Source organism: Microtus pennsylvanicus, chromosome 3, assembly GCF_037038515.1.
Source record: "Microtus pennsylvanicus isolate mMicPen1 chromosome 3, mMicPen1.hap1, whole genome shotgun sequence".
Lineage (NCBI taxonomy): Eukaryota > Metazoa > Chordata > Mammalia > Rodentia > Cricetidae > Microtus > Microtus pennsylvanicus.
The window spans coordinates 83,589,790-83,611,818 of NC_134581.1; the positions used below are offsets into that span (position 1 = coordinate 83,589,790).

General features: G+C 51.9%; 1 protein-coding gene across 1 annotated transcript; it reads left to right on the forward strand.

Moving 5' to 3' along the window:
• Positions 1-3,220: 3,220 nt before the first annotated feature.
• Positions 3,221-20,773, forward strand: Robo3 (roundabout guidance receptor 3). Its single transcript, XM_075966346.1, is given in 29 exon segments — positions 3,221-3,235; positions 3,237-3,381; positions 6,655-6,981; positions 7,271-7,428; positions 7,953-8,073; positions 8,171-8,309; positions 8,556-8,683; positions 8,871-8,995; positions 11,108-11,279; positions 11,561-11,766; positions 11,990-12,071; positions 12,338-12,503; positions 13,033-13,199; positions 13,884-14,005; positions 14,169-14,394; positions 14,603-14,724; positions 14,969-15,140; positions 15,495-15,680; positions 16,373-16,396; positions 16,476-16,518; positions 16,874-17,013; positions 17,364-17,558; positions 17,709-17,847; positions 18,006-18,218; positions 18,821-18,972; positions 19,110-19,220; positions 19,409-19,564; positions 20,004-20,215; positions 20,485-20,773. Coding segments are annotated over 29 exon segments (4,176 nt in total). The 3' UTR covers positions 20,497-20,773.
• The last annotated feature ends 1,256 nt before the right edge of the window (positions 20,774-22,029 follow it).

A 22,029-nucleotide genomic window follows, 5' to 3' on the forward strand; every position in this document is an offset into this window, starting at 1 on the left:
CCACCCTCCTTGCTGCTTGTCACTTGCCCTCTTCTCTGCCAGTTTCCCTTCACAGCTCCTTTCCCCCTTAAGCTTTCTAAAGTTCAATTCTGCCTGCTGCTGCCGCCAAAAGAAGTTCTTGAGGTAACACAAAGGAGAGGCCCTCGGCAGGATGTGGGATGTGCCTGCAGTCCCAGCACTGGGGAAGAGAGGTTGGAGTTCAAGGTCACCCGTGCTTATGATGCAGGTCCAGAAAACAAAAAACAAAAGAGAAAGGGTTTGCTTGAAATTCAGCTCTGGCTTTTCCTTCAGACCAAGGTGGAAGCTTATGAAGCAAAGGCACAAGCGGGCCCTCCAAGGATAGTGCTTTTGGTGCTAGCAGGACACCTTTGGTTAGGAAATGGAGGTAGGAATATTGCTGCCTACTTCAGCTAAGCAAGAGACAAAAGCTGGGGTTGTGATCATTTTGGTTGCCTGCTGCTGCAAGGAGGCAAACAGAAGTCACACCCTTTGCACAGCTGCCTCTGGGAGCAGCCCACAGAGCAGCTGGAGGCGAAGGAAACGCGAAGGGTTGGTTTTCTGGCTGCCCTGTCTGTAATCAGTGTCGAGTGAGGGAGAATGGAGGAGGTTTGCAGAATTGATGGACACTTGGCCTCCATTGGGCCATCTCTTCTGGCTCAGGGTTCCATCTCTGCCAGGAGGGAATCTCCGGGGACCCTGGTGGATGGCGAAGTAAAGGAAGCAGATGGAAGAAACTTGCGATATAGATGGAGTAACTTAGTCTTCTGCCTATCTTCCTTGAGTCCTCTAACCCTCTTTTGTCTTTAGATCTAGGCTGGCTTCCTGAGAAGTAATAATATTCTAGAGATTCCAACAAGTATGGAGAAGGTAGGCGTGGACAAAGACAAGCAAGAAAACAGAGAAGTTTTTAGAAGTTAGTTTAAAAAAAACGGGGGGGGGGGGAGGGGAGAGAGAGAGAGAGAGAGAGAGAGAGAGAGAGAGAGAGAGAGAGAGAGAGAGAGAGAGAGAGAGAGATTCACACAAGATGGACCAGAGATAGGGGCCAAATGTCCTAAAAAGATGAGACGATGGCTTTCCTCCGTTTGTTCAGCCTCCAGACCCAGATGACAGGGATTAGGGAGCAGCGGTGCCCACGGGCTGCGCTGCCGCCTCCGCTTAGGGAACCCAGAGCAAATACACCCTGATCCTCACATAAAGGACCAATTAACTGTGCGGTCTCCGGAAACAAATCCGCTAACAGGGTGACAAGCCCCTAGACGCCGCTGGGAGGTGTGTTTGCCCAGAGGCCGGCCAGGAGCAAATCAGGGGATTAGGATGGGACAGAATCTGCATGGTGAAGGGTTTTGAAGCCTTCCCAGTTCCAAAGCAAGGTCATGTGCTGCGAAGTTAAATTTCTGTCCTGCTTAGTCTTCTGGTGTGATGGAACCTTAGTGACCCGCCAGCAGGAGGCCAAGTCAAAGGTCCCTAGGATCCAGAACCTGAGGATCAGACCAGATTAAGAAGACTGATTCATCCTTAACCAAGAGGGAACGGGTCTAGAATGGCAATGTCTTGTAATTGGCAAATATAGGACTCCAGCACACTTCCCGTGCACCCCTTATCTCTCCTGCGGAATGCCTAGCTCTTTCGTACGCCAACCTACCCCAACCTCGAGATCTGCACAGATTTATCTTTGGTAGATGCGCCAGAGACCCAGTTCAGCACCCCCAGATGACACACTGACAAATCAGCACCCAGGACTCGGGGCGCCATCGACCCCCACTACTTAATTTGTTCATCTGGGCAGAGATGAGGACTCAGAGGCGCTCACACGCCAGAGTCTGGGCTCCATTGGGGGTAGAGGGGACTGTAGGAGTCTTGGGACAAACTTGCCAGTGGAACTACGCTTCTCTGCTCTTTGGCCTGCTTCCGGTTTGAAATCGGCCACAGCTTCACCTTTGACCCTGGGACCTTTGAGTAGCCCACACTCCTCTGCTCTCTCGCGCGCTGCAGGAGCCCCCAATGTTGTCACACAACTTGAGAGCAATCCAAAACTCATCGCAGAACCGTACCCCAAGATGGAAAACCTAGGATTTCTTTCTCCACAGCCAACATTATTTCCAGTTTAGGCAAAGTGTGGGCACGAACGGTCGAGAGCAAGGATGGTTGGCTGGGACATCTCCAAGGTTCAAAGAACCCTAGAAAAGACAGAACCAGAGCTTTGAATTTTTTGTTGCCCCCCCCCCGCGCGCCACCCACCAAGAGGATGACCAGTTGTTGTCTGGTCCCAGCAATTCCGATCTATTTTACATCCACCCTGTTTATTACACTTTGCTTCTTTTGCCCTTGAATTCTTGGTTCCACCTTTGGTCTCTTCAAATTTTTAAAACAACTTCCTAAAACATGTAAGAACAGAGCGATGCACCATGCTAGTAAGTGCGAGCTGTCTGGTTTTCGGAGTCTCCCCCGATTTTACAGAGTTCTGAGCACCCCGCAGGAATTCTTGACTGGGGCGTCCAAGTCTAGTCGAGTTACGGTATTCCCTGGGCACCTGGCAGCAAACCAGAGAATTAGGGGGAAGGGCGCCGCGCGCCGAGGCCAGAGGTGGTCCAGCGGTGGAATTCTCTTCCTCCCACTCCCAAGTATCCCAGCGTCCTGCGCTCACGTCAGGCCCCGGGGTTTGTAGGGGACTGGAAGCTGGGACGGAGAACTCAACAGCGTCTGCTCTTCCAATGCCTCAGTGTCTCTGACATCTAAGAAAGGAGACAATTCCTGTTATAAATTTAGAGGGAAGACCAGAGTCTGACAGAGCCTCAGTCCTCGTCTTAGGTACTTGAAGAAGGAAAAGTCTCCCGCCAGATTCAGAGCAACATTTGATGCAAGGGGAGTGGGGCGGGGACTCCAGCTCGCGCGCTGCCCTGCTAGTGGCCATTCCGGTGGAAGTGGGGGTGTAGAGGGAGGCGGATTAAGCCCTTAATTACGGCGTGATCCGAGTGGCACCTGCTTTCCGCCCGCCCAGCTCCCAGGGGACTCGGACACTGGGGGGTGGAGAGAAGAACCAGCGAAGAAGGACAGCGCGCGCGGAGGCACGGCCGGTACCCAGGCACGCTTGCAGGACAGCGGCACCGTGGCTGCCACAGCGCGCAGAGGCTGTGGAGGGGCTTACGGCTCCCGGCCCGTGGGTCCCAGACCCAGGGGCTGGGCTCCGAGCCCCCCGCTGGGGACCCACGCGGGCCGCGTCATGCTGCGCTACCTGCTTAAAAACACTTCTGCAGATGAACTTGTTCGCCGACTCGCTGGCGTCAGACATCTCCAACTCCAGCGAGCTGCTCTTCGGCTTCAACTCCTCGCTGGCAGCGCTCAACCCTAGCCTGCTGCCGCCTGGAGAGCCCTCTCTCAATGGTGAGACTGCCCGGTGGGGACCTGGGATTTGGGGATTGGGGAGAGAGGGCTGCGTAGAGGGGAAGACTGAAGCGTTCCTTCCCTTAAGTCCAGGACCCCGGGGGCACCTATCAGGGTCTCCTGGGAAGTGTCCCGAAGGTGCATCTGAGTGGGGGTATCTGCCTGTGGTGGAGGGCTTTCCGCCCATCTCTCCTACCCACCACACCCACCCCAGGTGAGAGAACCGCGGTTGGTGATGGGCAAATTCCAAACTAAGAAATAAGGCAGAAACAGGGACACAGTCGCTAGTGGGTCAGAGCTGAACCGGCCACTAGACGATCCACCCAAGTAGCAGATGTCACTTCAAGGACCTGAAGTTTTCAAAAAAACTCACCCAGGGTGAGAAAGCTCTAATTTTGTAGGTTTTTGCTGCCGAGAGGACGGAGTATGCGATCTTTTCAAGGAAACTTAGAGCTAAGTTTGCATCCCCTATGAGACTCACAGCTGACCCATCCTGGCAGAGCGGCGGCGAGGTCGTTACTGCTAATTACGGTGATTAATAAATAACTTGAGACAGAGCTTCCTCCCTGAGCGCCGCAGGCAGCCAGGATATAGGCCTGATTGCGCCCCCTGCTGGCCACACCAGGAACTCTCCCTCTGGGAAGCCTCTGCCAAAGTTAAGGAGTCCAGTCTCTCTCTCTCTCTCTCTCTCTCTCTCTCTCTCTCTCTCTCTCTCTCTCTCTCTCTCTCTCTCTCTCTCTCTCTCTCTCTCTCTCTCTCTCTCTCTCTCTCTCTCTCTCTCTCTCTCTCCCTCTCTCTCTCCCTCTCTCTCTCCCTCTTTCTCCCTCCCCCCCACCGTACTCAGGTGCGGGGGAGGAGCCCCAGAGTCCTATTTGCATGGTCATTAGCTATTCATTACGCGACTGTCGAGGCATCTCTGGAGACCAGGAATGACAAGGAAGAAATTCCAGAGAAAGGGAGTCCGCAGCTGCGTCTGCAGGAATTAGGGGAGCAGGATGGACCAGAAGGGTGTGGTATGTAGGGAAGGAATTTGAAGAGGGTAGGGATTAGGCTGGGATTCCCCAGTCTCGTCACCTTTGAGTCCCAAGCAGTCATGCAGAGTTATTTTTACTGCCGTCCCAGAGTCAAGTTCCACTCAGAGCTCTGCATCAGCATCTCACTCAAGCTTGAAAAGCCAGTGAGAAATGCAGGTAAGATGTTGTTGATAGCCACTAGAAAAACACAGTCATGGAGAGTGAAGAATATCTCGGTGATCACAAAAGCAAACTTTTGGCAGCAGCGGACCTACACGTACATGAGAGATGTGTGAAGCTGGGGCGAGGCGGGGTAAATGCTACAGCCTAGGGTCGCATTCAGGTAGAGACTGTAGGAGCCATTTTAAAGTGATAGGGAGGAGCTGGTATTCAAAAATGGTAATCTGGTCATACTTATTGATGTACAGTAAACGTATCATACTTACTGGTGTGCTTTGCATCCTTCGTGGGTTTCAGACTCCCACATTACAGGTAAAGAGGTGAAATTCGTCAGGCGGTGGTGGTGCACGCCTTTAATCTCAGCACTCGGGAAACAGAGGCAGGTGGATCTCTGTAAGTCTGAGGCCAGCCTGGTTTACAGAGAAAATTCCAGGATTAGCTTCATAGCTACTGAGAAACCCTGTCTCGAAAAACCATTTTAAAAAAAGAAAGGAAGGAAGGAGGAAAGAGAAAGAGAGAGAGAGAGAGAAGAGAAGAGAAGAGAAGAGAAGAGAAGAGAAGAGAAGAGAAGAAAGAAGTGAAATTCAGAGATGCTTAGGTGTTTTTATTTTTTGAGCCCCTGACTAGCCATGTAACCTAGTCAGCCTCTGAACTCCTGATCCAAATGCCTCCACACCCCAAGCACGGGACACCACTGGGCGGAAGTTAAGTAATTTGTCCAAATTTTTACCTCTGAAAGCGTCAGAATCTGAGATTTCAGCTCACAGGATTGCAAAGTCAAAACCTGGGCTCTAGACCAAATGGAGTGTTTCCAAATCAGGACTGGGATGGGACGGAGAAGAGAGACGCGTGAGCAGCAGAGATTCCGTCTGGAAGGCAGAGGACTGAGAATATTATTCTCTTCCATATGTAGGAGAGAAACTGATTTTACCCCAAGCAGTCAAATCAGCTCTATTGGTACAGAGCCTGCAACCGCCATGGCCCAGCTTGCTCTACGCCAGAACTCTTAAAAGGAAGGGCAGGAAACGAAAGCTAATCCCCCACTGGGCTAGGAACCAAGAGGTCCCTAAGGATCCTGGAACAGGGTAGGCGGGGTGGGGGCGCGAGAGAGGCGCAGAACAGACGCGCCCAGCAGTCTTTGGTTATTTAAGGACAGCAGTTTGTGCAAGACTGCAGCGCCCCCTACTGGCAGAACCGGGTTAAAAATCATTTCCAAAAGTCGGACTGAGAGTTTAGTGAGGATGGGGACACAAATGGGGGCATGGGAGTGGGGACATTGGGGTGGAGATGACACCTAGATTCTAAACTGAGGTAGAAGATGAACTAGGTTAGGAACGGAGGTCTGTCGGTCAAGAGGGAGGCAGGAATAGTATGGACAGATAAACTGATCCAAGAGAGCGAGGAGGGACGGGCATTTCTTTCCTGTTTTTTAAACTGTGCCTTTCAGGAAAAGCCGCCCCACTCGTATTTTCACTTCCACCACGTTAAATTTCTGCGACGTCACAGTATCCCCGTAAATAAAAACGAGATGATTTAGGGCCTCATGGCATTCAAATTAAGAACCCTTTGTAGTCTTACCTCCAGCCCTTAATAAACCTTTCCTTGGATGAAGGAGCCAGGACAATCCGCCTTATCCATTTCACCTATGGGGCCGGGGATCGCCTGGAGGTTAAAGCAGTGTCTGCTATGGTACAACGTGCTCGCTGAACGGGGCTTACATGTGAATCATAAATGTGAATGAAAACCAAACTGCACAGGCTCCTCACCAAGCCATGGCTCGGTCATCCCACTTAGACTTGTCAGGAAAGGAGGCCCGCTTCTAAAGGAGACCCAGAAAGCCTTGCTGTTCCTGTTTAGATCTGCCTATCTGAGGGCATTTCAGTCCCAGGCTAAGACTCAGGGACGCGGGATGTGAGGTGGCGAGGGGGGAGGGGGGCAGGGAAGCAGATGCGGATGGCACTCTAGCAGAGGAGCGTGGGAGATGAGCGAGCCAGAGGGTTCTATTACCCTCCAGAGCCCCTGTCTTCCCCCCCCCCCCCCAGTTGCCTTACCTGGGCACTTGAGCCACCTCCTTCTCCAGGGTCAAGAGTTGGGCCGGAGGATGCCATGCCACGCATCGTGGAGCAGCCGCCAGATCTGCTGGTTTCCAGGGGCGAGCCGGCCACGCTGCCCTGTCGCGCTGAAGGCCGGCCTCGACCCAACATCGAGTGGTACAAGAACGGGGCGCGCGTGGCCACGGCCCGGGAGGATCCTCGCGCTCACCGCCTGCTGTTGCCCAGCGGCGCCCTCTTCTTTCCCCGCATCGTGCACGGGCGCCGCTCTCGGCCTGACGAGGGTGTCTACACCTGTGTGGCTCGCAACTACCTGGGAGCAGCCGCTAGCAGAAATGCCTCGTTGGAAGTAGCTGGTGAGAGAGTCCGGTCAGCTAATGCTTCTAGAGTCTGGGGCAAGTCGGAAGGCCTACAAAGAGTCGGCCTCGAGGGTTCTTCAGCCCACTCAACATCTTCTAAAAACAGAGACCTTTGGATTCTAAGGCCAAACTCTGACAATGGAGGAGGAAGTGGGATTGACTTGGCATTTCAGAACTCCCAAGTCGACTGTGTCCCATTCTGCTCCGAGACAGTCCTTCCTGTTACATCACACCACCCTGTTTATTCTTCTGACCTTTCTCTGTATGGCTCCTTCTCTTTCTGCAGTCCTCCGTGATGATTTCCGGCAATCGCCTGGGAACGTGGTGGTGGCAGTGGGGGAGCCCGCAGTAATGGAATGTGTGCCCCCTAAGGGCCACCCAGAGCCTTTGGTGACTTGGAAGAAGGGCAATGCGAAACTTAAGGAAGAGGAAGGAAGGATCACGGTAAGTGTGTGTGTGTGTGTGTGTGTGTGTGTGTGTGTGTGTGTGTGTACACATGCCTATGCATGAGTCTGGGACATGTCTTAAAGGAGGAAGTCTTGAGTTTAAGGGTCTTGAGGCCTGGGAAGAATGTCTTGGTATTGTCCAATGGAAGACAGGGTGGAACTAAGGTAAGAAAAGTGGAGAGAACTAGACAAGGTAGCACAGGCCTCTAATCCCAGCTCTGGGGAGGCAGAGGCAGGCAGACCTCTGAGTTCGAGACCAGTTTGTCTGTGGAGGGAGTTCCAAGACAGCCAGGACTACACAGAGAAAACCTGTCTCAACCCTCCCCCACCGCACTAAAACAAGAGGAGAGAGAAGGCCACAAGGCCCCAGAGAATCCATATCTGACACATGAGTTAGCCTCATTAGTTTTCTTCAGTGGCTTATTATGGGAATCAAATAAATCATATACACACATGTAGACACACACACACACACACATTTTCATGGCTGTAAAGGACCGACGCTACCCTTGTATTCTCCAGATACGTGGAGGCAAGCTGATGATGTCACACACGTTCAAGAGTGATGCTGGGATGTACATGTGTGTGGCCTCCAACATGGCTGGAGAGCGAGAAAGTGGGGCAGCTGAACTTGTGGTACTGGGTAGGCACTGGGCACTTCAGACGTAGGGGGAGTGGGGAGCCCAGGAAACAAGTAGCTGTGCAGAACCCCTGACAGTTCAATGGCTCCCACTCTGTAGAGCGCCCCTCATTTTTGCGTAAACCAGTAAACCAGGTCGTCCTGGTCGATGCCCCCGTGAATTTCCTGTGTGAGGTGCAGGGAGATCCCCAGCCCAGCCTCCGCTGGCGCAAGGATGATGGTGAACTGCCCACTGGCAGGTGAGAAGCCCCTTCCTTATGACAGCGGGGGGACCCAAGGAGCCCCAGATCCTACCTGGCCCTGGCACAGAGAAACATATTTCCCAGAGCTAGTGGTCCCTGCCCGAACTTATTCCACATAGTGGGTATTATCTTGTGTACCCCTTGAGTCCTGTCTTGCCTTCCTTGACCCCGGTGTTTGTCCTGAGGGAGAGAGAAGGGATTTGTAGCTGTGGCCAACCCGGCTTGGGGTGGGGAGTGGAACAGGTATGAGATCCGGAGTGACCACAGCCTTTGGATTGGCCGAGTGAGTGCCGAAGACGAGGGGACTTACACCTGTGTGGCAGAGAACAGCGTGGGCCGCGTGGAGGCATCTGGCTCTCTCAGTGTTCACGGTGAGGGGTCCTCCTGGGACAGCTTGCAGGGGCAATATGGGGGGTGTTGGGGGAGAATGGAGAAAAAGGGCAGGAGAATCATTTGAGACTTCTGGAGGGAGGGAGACGATGAACGCCTGCTCTACCAAGCCAGTTTTGGACTTGGTACCACTGAGTCCCTGCTCCTTTTTCTTTCTCTCCTTCCCAGTCCCACCCCAGTTTGTGATTCAGCCCCAGGACCAGATAGTAGGCCCTGGAGAAAATGTGTCTTTCCGATGTGAGACCAAAGGAAACCCCCCACCTGCCATTTTCTGGCAGAAGGAAGGGAGCCAAGTAGGTAACCCTCTCCAAAGTTCTAACCAATTTTTTTTTTTCTCTCTCTCTGGATCTTTTTATCCCTTGACTTTCTGTAAACTCCTAAGCTTCCCCTTTCAGAAGAAACTCTTGCAGGTTAGTTGGAGGAGGAGATAAAACGATGGAGATAAAAAGGCCCAGAGCGTTTGGACTCTTGGGAAGTCCAATGACAACACGATATGTCAGAGGATGCAGAGCTGTCCTGAGTGGCAATTTCTGAGCGAATCTTTATGTGCTGATCAATGCTGTCTTGAGTGGAAAAATCCAGCCAGGTTTCCCCTCCCCCAGACCCTCTGGGCCTTGGCTTTTGGACATGAAAACTGCTCTGGAAACCAAGTATTGAAGGAATTAAAGCTGTTTAGAGTAGATTAAGTGCTCTGTCTATTGCTCTACTTGTAGCTCCTTCCAGCAGGGGGAGCTCACAGCCATCTCCTGTCTACCTAGTGAACAAATCCAGATCACACTACCGAAGTTACAGCCTAAGTGATTTTCTCTAAGGGAAGAGATGATATGACACAGGGTCCAAATAGTGAAACTGATTATCCCCACACTAAAGGAAAGCGACAGAATTTTTGTTCCAAATCAATGGCCACCGCTTTTCAACATCTCCAGTTCTTGTGAGGGCTGCATTTTAATTAGGTCCTCATGGGGATGAGAACGGTGGTGGTAGGAGGAGGGAGTGGGAGTGTTAATTGGGTTCACGGGCCGCGCAAAGATGGGGAACAGACCACCAAAGTCTCATAAACCAGGAGCAACTTTATTCCAGGAAAAAGAAAAAAAAATCTTCATGGGCACAAAAAGCTTATCAGCTAGCTTGAGACTACAGCCAGAAATTGGACTTCTGTAGCTGTGGCAATGGGCTGTTTCCGAACTCCCCTTTTTATAGTAAGAAGCAAGCATTAGGCATGAACTAAAGAATTTTTATAATCTCAAGACAAAACTCAGATATGAATTGCTTTTTTTTTTTTTTTTACCACTTTCCTTAACAGGGTTTTTCAGTTAAACTAGTGTTTGTATTTAGCCCATTGTTTCTCCCTGGCACTTTCTGAGGGTGTTTATCAAAGCTCTACACTCGCTTGATACTGCCAGTTGCTGGCTGTGAGTGGCTAGGGTGGGAGGGTATCTAAAAGCTGACTCTGGGTTTGCAGAGAGACTCTCAGTTTGCAGAGGGCTGATTCAGCCTTGCAGACAGAGCTATGGGTTGTTAACAGTTAATCCTTAAGCTGCCGAGAAAGCTGCTGACAGTCTGCTCTCATTCTCCTAGGCTTACAACTTTATATTTCTTTATTTCTACACTCTTATTTCTGGAACCTACATTTCTATATTCTTATTCTTGGACTCTTCAGGAGGAGGTTAGTCAGAGCCTCTGCCTAGTCTGTTTGTCCTTTCCATGTGTCCATCTAAACGTAAAGCCGGAAAATATTTAACATTTATCACAGTGTTTTATAAAACTCGCATATGATTCCTTCATTTTAGCCACTAAGTTTGAACCCTAAGCTTTGAGAGTCACATTTGGAGAAACTGGGTCCCATAAAGACATAAGGACCAGAAGTTTTATTTTAGTTGTTGTTGATTAGTTGGTTTATTTTTTAAATTTTATTTTTCAAGATGTATTTTATGTAGATTGGTGTTTTGCCTGCATGTATGTCTGTGTGAGGGTACCGTGTTCCCTATGTAACATATCCCCTAGAACTAGAGTTACAGACAGTTGTGAGCTACCATGCAGGTGCTGAAAACTGAATCCCGGTCCTCTAGAAGAGCAGCCAGTGTTCTTACCCTCTGAGTCATCTCGCCAGCCCCCAAGTGGTTTGTTTTCAGAGTTAAGGCTGGTCTCTAACTTGTGATTCTCCTGCCTTATCTCAGGGCTTAGTTCCTTAGAGTTTCTTAACCAATAAGTCACAGAGCTGGGACATGGACCCCAAGATCTTCTAATAAATGTCCATCATTCTTGTGAGTTGGCCTAACCAGATTGGCCAGGGTCAGGCCAATGGCGAGAGGCAGAGTGCACACTAAAACCTTAGGGCTTTTCTCAGCAGAAGCAGGGCTCTCCCAGCAGCCCTTTCCTTATTTTACTTCCTTGCTCTGTCCCAGGTTCTGCTTTTCCCTAGCCAATCACTGCAGCCCATGGGACGCCTCTCAGTCTCTCCAAGAGGCCAGCTCAACATCACTGAAGTACAGATGGGGGATGCTGGCTACTATGTGTGCCAGGCTGTCAGTGTGGCTGGGAGCATCCTGGCCAAGGCCATGTTAGAGATAAGAGGAGGTATGTATCCATGGAGAAAGGGATGGACCGACGCTCTGTAAAGACATTGTTTAAAGAGATCTGTTTCTCTTGGATGATGATCAATGTGTCTAAAAGGAAACTGACATGTTCCTGAGGGATGTCCTTGATGTTTGGAGACTAGCAGCGGAAGGGTCCTAGCAGAGACTAGAAATGATTACTAAAGTCCTCTTGGGTAACAAGGAGGGAAGGATGAGATGATGAAACAGATAAGGCAGAAAGACAAAGGGCTGGTTTCATGACCCAAGTTCTTCCTCTCTCAGCTTCCATGGATGGGCTGCCTCCCATCATCCTCCAGGGGCCAGCCAACCTGACGCTGGTACTTGGCTCTTCTGTGTGGCTGCCATGCAGAGTGACCGGAAACCCTCAGCCCAGTGTCCAATGGAAGAAAGATGAGAGGTGGCTGCAGAGGGAAGACTCCCAGTTCAACTTAATGGACAACGGCACTCTATACATCGCCAGTGTCCAGGTGAGTGTCACCCCTAGGGCCCTCGTAACCAAGAACAGCTATCTGGTCCACATTCCAACTCTACTAAGTACCGACTAGGCACCTAATCCATTTCTACCTCTCTGCTCTCTCAGACTTCCTAAAGTATCCAGAATCTCCCTCTTCCTTCTGTAACCTGCCTCTCCATCCCTTCATCTTACCTTGTTCCACTCCCAGTGGGCCAGCACTCTACCTTCTCCTACAGGAGATGGACATGGGTTTCTACAGCTGCGTGGCCAAGAGTTCCATAGGGGAGGCCACATGGAATAGCTGGCTTAGGAAGCGAGGTAAGTTCATCCATCAGTCTCCAGACTTGCCCGCAGCTTTCTCCAAATTTGCTTAAAAAAAAATAGTCAATGTCTCCCAAGCCAATATCTTCCAAATGTCATAACCACGTTGGTGAGGACGAGGATGGACGGATGTGAGTCTGGGTCAATACACTATGATAGCTCATAACCATTACCACCATCAGAGCGCCACAGCTTCTCTAGGAAGGAGGCAGGTTACACTCCCTTCCCCCCTCTGTCTAGCTAATGATAATTTATCACTACAGAAGATTGGGGAGCATCACCACGTCCTACAACAGAACCCAGTAACCCTCCAGGGCCTCCCTCTCAGCCAGTAGTCACAGAGGTAACCAAAAACAGCATCACTTTGACCTGGAAGCCCAATCCACAGTCTGGGGCCGCAGCTACCTCTTATGTGATAGAGGCCTTCAGGTATGAAGACAATTTCATGTGTCTGTGTATGTATGTTTGCAAGTGTACATGCACATACGTGCACATAGAGGTTACAGCATAGTGTCAAGTGACCTCCCCCAAAGTCTGTGCGACAAAGTCCTTCTCTGATCTTGGGGACCACTACTTGCTTAGACAGGTTGATCAGTCGTCTCTGGAGATCTGCCTATCTCTGTCCTCCTCCCCCAACAAATGCTAACATTACAGTTGCATGCTATCACACCTGGATATTAGGTGCATGCATGGGATCCAAACTCAGGTCCTCATGCTTACTCTGTGGGCACTTTACCAACTGAGCCTTCTCTTCAGGCCCATGGAGACAATTTTGAATGCAAATCTCAAGACTTAAAAAGAGGGGATCCTATGTCCTTAGGGTCTTTGTTATCTCTGGAGCATGATTCTCTAGTTCCCTCTCCCAAGGTAGTGGGGTTCCATGGAGAATGAGTGAGATCAAGTGGACAAGTTGGGGGTTCCTGGCTTAGACAGTGCTGTCATTTCATTCCTGCTGTAGCCAAGCAGCTGGCAACACATGGCGGACAGTGGCAGATGGGGTGCAGCTGGAAACACATACTGTCAGTGGTCTGCAACCCAACACTATCTACCTGTTCCTGGTGCGAGCTGTGGGAGCCTGGGGCCTCAGTGAACCCAGCCCTGTCTCTGAGCCTGTCCAAACCCAGGGTAAGGGCAAAGGCCTTATGGGTGTGGGCATGACATGAGTAACATCAAAGAGTACTCCCCCCGCCCCCAGCCAAACCACAGAATGGTGGCCTTTCACAGGATTCCCTTTTGTATACCAGGTCTATACTGATGGCCCAGACTACAACAGGAAGTCATGTTGCTCTATCATAGAGGGCCCAAGAAAGACAAGAGGGAAAGATGAAGGAGTGTGCTAGTCATTCATCTCAGTAGCTCTCTCACCGTTGAGCCTCTTAGCCATATGTGGCACTAAAGATTGTTAAGACTAAAAAGGACTTGGGAGAATCAGGTGCATATTAGAGACAGGGAGTTGAGCTGGGGGTGGTGGCACATGCACGCTTTTCATTCCAGCACTTGGGAGGCAGAGGCAGGTGGATCTCTATGAATTCAAGGCCAGCCTGGTCTACAGAGTGAGTCCCAGGACATCTAGGACTATTCGACAGAGAAACCCTGGCTCAAAAAATAAGAAAGAAAGAAAGCTGAGAACAGAATGCACAGAAAAGGCCATTCCCATTACAGATTCTCTGTAAGATTCCCGTGACCTCGCTGTGCTATGCTGCATTGAAATGAAGGATACAATCTGTGAGCCAGGCAGAGATAGACTGTAAACACAGCCATAGTACTTGGGTCTGGTGTCCCCTGCTGACTGGGCTCTTTGGTCAGCAGACAGCCGTCTATCTAGGCCAGTGGAGGACCCATGGAGAGGCCAGCGAGGACTAGCTGAAGTGACCGTGCGAATGCAGGAGCCCATTGTCCTTGGGCCAGGAACGCTGCAGGTGTCCTGGACTGTGCGTATGGCGTAGCCATATGGTTAAAGACGGGGAGTTTGATGGGGGACATGAGGGCATCTGAGAAGGGGTGAGGGAGTGCAGGAGCTTAGTGGTTGGGGAAGGCAGGAGTAGAGTAGGGCCTTCCCTGACCCTGGGACACACTTCATCCTGTCTCCTATAGGTGGATGGCCCAGTTCAGCTGGTGCAAGGTTTCCGTGTGTCTTGGAGAATTGCAGGCCTTGACCAGGGAAGCTGGACAGTGCTGGACCTACAGACCCCACACAAGCAAAGCACGGTGCTAAGAGGACTCCCCCCAGGGATGCAGATCCAGATCAAAGTCCAAGTTCGAGGCCAGGAGGGGCTGGGGGCTGAAAGCCCTGTCGTGACCAGCAGCATTCCTGAGGAGGGTAAGGAAGGCTTCAGAGTGATGAATAGAAGGATGTATATAATGATGTGGAGAAGAGGGGGAGGGGGGAAAGACTCGAACATCAGGTATCTGGGTGGGAAGGGAGGGTGCCTCTCTGTTCCCTCATGGAAGAGCAGGGAGAGTGAAGCTGGTGCAGCTTGCAATGATTGTCTGTGTCCTTCTTCTTACCATGCTCCACCCTGGGCTAGCCCCCAGTGGCCCCCCTCGGGGAGTGGCTGTGGCCTTGGGGGGTAATGGCAACAGCAGTATCACTGTATCCTGGGAGCCTCCACTTCCCTCCCAGCAAAACGGGGTCATCATTGAATACCAGGTACAAGGTTTGACTGGAGATTGAGTGAGAGGGACGGGAACTGAGGATGTGGGTGCAGGATGTGAGACTTGGGGCCTAAAATTATGATGGAGGGAGCCTAGGGCTGACTTTGGGTTTGGGAAAAAGGAAAAGGGTTCCCAGCATTGTCTCCAGCCAGGGCTGAGTTTCCTCTAACTGGAACCTCAAGTTTCTCCATGGAACTTAAATCCAACTCCTGATAACACTCATATCTGGGTCTCCCTAGATCTGGTGCCTGGGTAACGAAAGTCGCTTCCACCTCAATCGATCTGCAGCAGGCTGGGCACGCTCTATGATGTTCCAGGGACTGCTACCGGGACTGCTCTATCGAACCCTGGTGGCAGCAGCTACCAGCGCTGGCGTGGGTGTGGCCAGTGCCCCAGTGCTGGTGCAGCTGCGTGAGTCCTGTTGTGGGCACGGGAGAGCAGGGGTAGAGAACTTGCGGAGTGGGGTGGGGGTGGGGCTAGAGTGGCAGAGCGTTCCTTTAAATTCAACAGTCGAAAGGCAGAGACAGGTGGATCTCTGTGAATTCGAGGCCAGCCTGGTCTTCATAGCGAGCTCCAGGCCAGTCAAGGATACATAGTGAGATCCTGTATCCAAACAAATAAGTAAAATTAAACAATAAAAAAATTAAAAGTGATAAAAATAATTTGGGGGGGGGAATACTGGGGTAGATGGGCTTACAGGTCCGGAATGACGCCTTCCCCTCTGGGTTTCGGGCTCGTCTCCTTTCATCTTTCTGACCCCCACAGCATCTCCTCCGGAAGCAGAACCCGGCCCCGAGATCAGCGAGGGGTTGGCAGAACGGCTGGCTAGGGTGCTGCGGGAGCCCGCCTTCCTGGCTGGCAGCAGCGCGGCCTGTGGGGCGCTGCTGCTCGGGTTCTGCACGGCCCTCTACCGGCGCCAGAAGCAACGCAAAGAGCTCAGTCACTACACCGGTGAGAGCCACGCCTCCGGGCACCCCGAGCCTGAGTGGGAGGGGACTCGCGGGAGGGCGGGGCCTCAAGAGGAGGGGCCACAGGGAAGCACAACGCCCTGGGGTAGGGGGCGCAAAAAGGAGCGGAGAGCAGGTTTGAAAGGGAGGGGCCAGAGGGGAAAGGACTCCAGTTTGTTAGATTTAACACTGGGGCGCAGGCTTTGCTGCTCAACATCAGTAAACGAGAAAGTTTGAGTCGGAGGTGGGCGGGGCCTGATCAGAGACCCCTTAATGGCTAGACTGGCCAGCTCCAAGATCTACTCCTTAATAAAAGCAATCTCTGGAGAGATGACAACTATCTCCAAGGTCAGAGATTTTCAGTTTTGGCTACATATAGGAATCACTTGTGAAAACTTTAGGGAAAACATGTGAGCATGAAGTCGGATGTGGCACCCGGGAAGCGGGATTGGCAGAGGCAGGAGGATCAGGAGTTCAAGTAGTGTTCCAGGACAGTCTGGGCTACATAAGATCTGTCTCAAAAGGAAATAGAGAGAGATAACTGAGTTCCATTCCAAGAAAATAGTATTAAATTGCTTCAATGTGCGACATGAATAGATTTGGGACCAGGACCAAGGAGAGGACAAACATCTGGGGCTCCTAACCACTCACCTTATTTCCTTCTTTTTTTTTTTCCTGCGGGTTCCTTTTCGGAAGCCTCCTTTGCCTACACGCCTGCAGGTAAGCAGTTCTACTCTCTAGGGTTCGGAACCCCAGTACCAGCTTTTCTCTTACCAGTTTCCCCCTTCATCTTCCCCAGTGTCCTTTCCACACTCAGAGGGTCTTTCTGGAGCCAGTTCCAGGTAATTCTTGTGACCCTTTTTTTTTTTTGGTTTTTTCGAGACAGGGTTTTTCTGTGGTTTTGGAGCCTGTCCTGGACCTAGCTCTTCTAGACCAGGCTGGTCTCGAACTCACAGAGATCCGCCTGCCTCTGCCTCCCGAGTGCTGGGATTAAAGGCGTGTGCCACCACCGCCTGGCTCTTGTGACCCTTCTAATGATAACTGTTTCTCCAGAGAGAGTGCCCCTTCCACTCCAGGCCTCTCCTAGTTCCTATCCCCAACCATCATTTCTGTCCCGTGACTCTTGAGCCTGTCACCTTCTTCCCTCTGCTGGTCTCTTTTGGCTCCCCATTCCCAATATTCACCTGCTCCCCTCAGGCCTCCCATGGGCCTTGGCCCTGCTGCCTACCCATGGCTGGCAGACTCCTGGCCCCATCCATCGCGAAGCCCCTCAACTCAGGAACCCCGGGGAGGCTGCTGCCCCAGCAATCCTGACCCAGATGATAGATACTACAATGGTGAGAAGCTCTAATCCCTTAAGGGCACACTTACCCCATCCCCCCCCAAGACCCAGCCCTCCCCCACTTCTTGCTCTGTCAGCCTCCTAGGGCAAACTGTAGGGATCTGAGGAACCCTGGTCTTCCTGAGGTTGTTTAGTCCTTGGAGGACTGGGGAATGGATCTTGGGCCCACAGGACACAGAGTCATAGAATAGCTATCGAACGTTCATCTTTGCCTTGATTGGACGTGTCAGATTTGGGTTGGGGGAAGGAAGCTGATCCCATGGAATCTCCTGCCTTCCATTATCCTTTGTCCCTACGTTTGTGTGTCTGCTTCCTTCCCTGGGCCTTCCTCTTTCTTCTCCTCAGAAGCAGGAATATCACTATATTTGGCTCAGACCGCCCGGGGTGCCAGTGCCCCTGGCGAGGGTCCTGTCTACAGCACCATTGACCCTGTAGGGGAAGAGCTACAGACCTTCCATGGAGGGTTCCCTCAACATTCTTCTGGGGACCCAAGCACCTGGAGCCAGTATGCTCCTCCCGAGTGGAGCGAGGGGGACAGTGGTATGACCTCAATTCTCAACCTCCCCATTTTAGTCCTCTCCACAATATCCTCCATCCTGTGGCATCTGACCTGTCCCTTCCTCTGACATATTGCCTCATCTCTGGCTCTTTCCTGCATGCTCCTGGTGTGCCCTTATCTCCTCTCCTCAGGAGCCAGGGGAGGCAAGGTGAAGCTTCCGGGCAAACCTGTACAGATGCCCTCTTTGAGCTGGCCAGAAGCCTTGCCACCACCTCCCCCTTCCTGTGAACTTAGCTGTCCAGATGGCCCTGAGGAGGAGCTGAAGGGCAGGTAATGATACTGCCAACAGCAGATGTCCCTCGCCTGTAGCTAAGCCCAACCTGGAACGTCCTAGAGCAGGCAGTGGGCAAAGATACTGGGGGTCGGCCAGGGAGGGGGAGTGTGAAGCTACTCAGCCCTTCCCTTTCCATCTGTCTTTTCTACCCCAGTTCAGATCCGGAAGAGTGGTGCCCACCAGTGCCTGAGAAAAACCACCTGATTGAGTCCAACTCCGGTGGCGCATGCCTGGTGGCGCCATCCCAAGGGGAAACTCCCTCCCCTACCTCTTCTTATGGGCAGCAGTCCACAGCCACTCTTACCCCTTCACCTCCTGATCCTCCCCAGCCCCCTACTGATATTCCCCATCTCCACCAGATGCCCAGGTAAGCGGTGTAGAATTCCCTGTATATTATAGATCCCCCCCCCTCTCTCTCTCTCTATATATATATATATTCATATTCAGTGGATGGATGAGAGGGTGGGTGAGTGGGTGGCTAGATGAAGAGGGTACAGAGGCCTCATAGCTGTGTTCAAGTGAGAGCCTGATGTGTTTTTTTGGTTTTTTTTTTTTTCGAGACAGGGTTTCTCTGTGGTTTTGGAGCCTGTCCTGGAACTAGCTCTTGTAGACCAGGCTGGCCTCAAACTCACAGAGATCCGCCTGCCTCTGCCTCCCAAGTGCTGGGATTAAAGGCGTGTGCCACCACCGCCCGGCTTGAGAGCCTGATGTGGAGAGAAAGGCAAAGTCTGACAGAACTCTCCCTCATCTTTCAGGCTGTCTCTCCTGGGAGTGGGTCTGCAAACATCCAAGGCATTGCATGCACATATGGATGTCCTTAGGGCTTCCCTAGTATGGGGCCTTGTGGCGGACAGGTCACGCCTTGACTACTATTGCGTATCAGGCTGAGCACACAGCGCAGTGCCTGGCACGCAGCAAGCCCTGGGGTTTTATGGGGTGAACAAATGCTGAGACCTTATGTTGTTGCAGGAGGGCGCCCCCTGGGCCGAGTTCTCCTCTCAGTGTATCGCAGCCCACTCTGAGTAGCCTCGAAGGGAGGCCTGCTGGCCTGGCTGCTGGCCCCACAGTCTCCTATCACCTCAGCTGCAGCCCTGTGCCTACTCCACCCAGCAGTGCCCCAGGTGAGTCTGTTGACACTCAGTTTGCTCCCAGATCACTGTGCCCCCTCCACACACCAAAGCTTGTTTTCCCTTTCCCTGCAACCCCCTTTCTCAATGTCTTCCCATGCTGGCTCCTCTTTTGTCTCCTAACATGACAGGGAGAACCCGCCAGGTGACTGGAGAGATGACACCCCCACTCCATGGACACCGTGCCCGAATCCGGAAGAAAGCCAAGGCTCTTCCTTACAGAAGGGAGCACAGTCCTGGGGGTGAGGGAGCCCTGGATGTGGGAGATGGTGACAGCCAGTAGAAGGAATGGGCAGGAAAGCAGAAGGAGTGGAGTAGGTGGCACCAGACCTTGGGTCGTTTACTTGTCTCCCAGTGTCGGGGATGGGGTAGGAGGTGTGCCGGTGTTAGTAGAAGCGGGAGATTCTGCTGAAAACAGGTTTCTCCCCAGACTTGCCCCCACCACCCTTGCCACCACCAGAGGAAGAAACCAGCTGGCCCTTGGGGCCGAGAGCAGCAGGCAGCACGTCTTCCCTAGAGCGAGAGCGCAGCCACAAGAGGAGAGTGGTACAGGCTGTGCCTTACCACGTCGGGCCCCACCCAGATGGTAAGGCAAGCGCGGGGGGGGGGGGGGGGGAGGCAGTGGGAGGACTGGAAGCTCACACAGTCCCGAGGGTCCCCAGCTCACCCGCTACCTTCAGCTGGGTTAATGCAGCTGGTCAACATTGACATTGGCTCTTGTATCTCACATGCTCTAAGCAAAGTCCTCAGAGTCCCCAAGAGACTCTCTCCAGGACTGAAACCAAGGATGAGGAAAGAGTGGGGTCTGGGTGGTATCCCCACTTCCCTAAGTTCTCCGTGCTCTAGTTCCTCACATGTTTCCGAACCCCCTGTCATGTCAAGGTCATGTGTTAGGTTCTGCTTCTCCTTAGCTCTTGACCTGTCAGAGCCTAGCGCCTGCCCCTCAGTCATTACCCAGAGTTGGGAGAATGCACAGGGTGGCCGGTGGACAGAAGTTGACAGTCTGCTTCCCTCCACGGGCCCAGCTGCACTTCTGGGTTGTACCGCAGAAGAGACCTGGCTCCCATACGGCAGACCGAGCTTCCTGAACCATGGCCAGGGTACCAGCACCTGTTCTACTGCTGGCAGTAATTCTTCCAGGGGTTCCAACAGCTCTCGAGGGTCTCGGGGCTCTCGGGGCCCTGGACGCAGCCGGAGCCGGAGCCAGAGCCAGAGGCCAGGACAGAAACGTCGAGAGGTGGGAACCAGGGATCCTAAAGAAACCGGAGTAGAGGGCTGGGAGAATAGGCCAAAGGGAAACAGGCAAGTGGTGAAGGACTTGCCGAGGAGATGGAAGAGAGAGGGCCCAGAGGCGGTTGTAAGAGAGGGATCCCTGAGAAGAAATGGGTAAGGGCAGAATGACGCGCAAGAGTGAAGCCTGGATATGCCATAGAAGTGGATTAGTGGAAAGACTGATCCCTTCTTACGTGTGGCCTGCCACAAAATAGCACTGCTCCCCCTCCATAGGAACCAAGATGACCCTTCATGAAGCATGAACTTATTGAAAGTTCCACAGGGAGAGGTGAGCACACCTTCCCTGGTCAACAGACGTGAGCCAAGAGGAGCAAGGATGGGGCTGGCTGCCTTTCCTCCCAGCAATGATGCTTGAGACTCACTGGAGCCCACTGTCCTCAACAGCTTTAGTTGTCTCGGGAGCCGGAGAATTAGCTCCTTCCTTTCCATCTTTTTTCTGACTGAGATATGTTTGCATAAAACCAAAAAAAAAAAAAGAAAAAAGGTGTCTAATCTGAGCCCTGAGCCCTGGGCCCTCCTTGTCTGTTTTGTCAGTATTGTGAGCAGAGCGGGCTGGGAGGTCTGTAGATCAAATCACAGTGGTTGCTTCTGCATCCTCTTGAGCTTCTGTCAAAATCACAAGATGAGGAGAGATGATAAATGACACCAGCCCTGCCTGCTTCCCAGAGGAACCAAAGCCACCATCCACCAGTGTGTTAGCCCACCATTCACTGACATACAAACAGCTTAAGGGAGGAGAAGTTTCTCTGGGCTCAGCTTTTTAGGGCTGAGCCCCTGGTTGGCTGAATTTTGGTTTCGTGGCTGTGGTAAGGCAGAGCATCATGGTGAAGCCGAGCTGCTCACCTCCTGACAACCAGGAAGCAGAAAGAAGCACACAAGAAGCAGTCAAGACATGTCTTTTTCAAAGACATGATCACGGTGACTTCCTCCAGTCATACCATACCTCTTAGCTGCCCCCAGATTAGTGGTCCTCAACCTGCCTAACGCTGCAACCCTTTAATGCAGTTCCTTATGTTGTGGTGACCCCCAACCATAAAATTATTTTCATTGCTTTTTCTTAACTGTAATTTTGCTACTGTTATTAATCATAATGTAAATCTCTGATATGCAGGATGATCTAGAGTTGTTTGACCCCTCCCCCAAAGAGATCTCAGCCCACAGGTTGAGAACCCCTGCCATAGAAGTCAGTGCCTTTGCGATCGAGTCGTCTCTCAGTAGTGACACCAGCTAAGGTACAGTCCTTCACAATATAGGTCTATTGGAGGGACAGTTTTTCTAAACCACAATACCCTGTTACAACTATAGGAATATTCAAATAACCAACACTTAGATCATTGTCACACCTTCAGAGAACTAGGCAAAGTTCTTCGGTGCCCTCCTCCAGGGCCTGTCTGCTCTTCTATAAGAGAACACTTGCCTCACAATAAATACAAGTTTTTGGTTTTTTGTTTTGTTCCAAAGAGAGCCAGTTGGTTGTATTTGCCTGTAATCCCTTACTGGAGAGGCAAAAGCAGGAAGATTAGGAGTTCAAGGCTAGTCTCAGCTATATAGCAAGTCTGAGGTCAGCCTGGACTGCATGAAACCTTGTCTCCAACAACAACAACAACAAAAATGGGAGTGTATGAGTGAAATCCCAGTCAGAAAGAAAGGCGCTTTCTGCGTGGCCCCAGGCTCCTTCACAGAACCTGCAAACGGTACCTCTTGATGACACCGGATCTAGAGTTTGTCTGTCATAGACTTATGCCGCAGCCACCATCA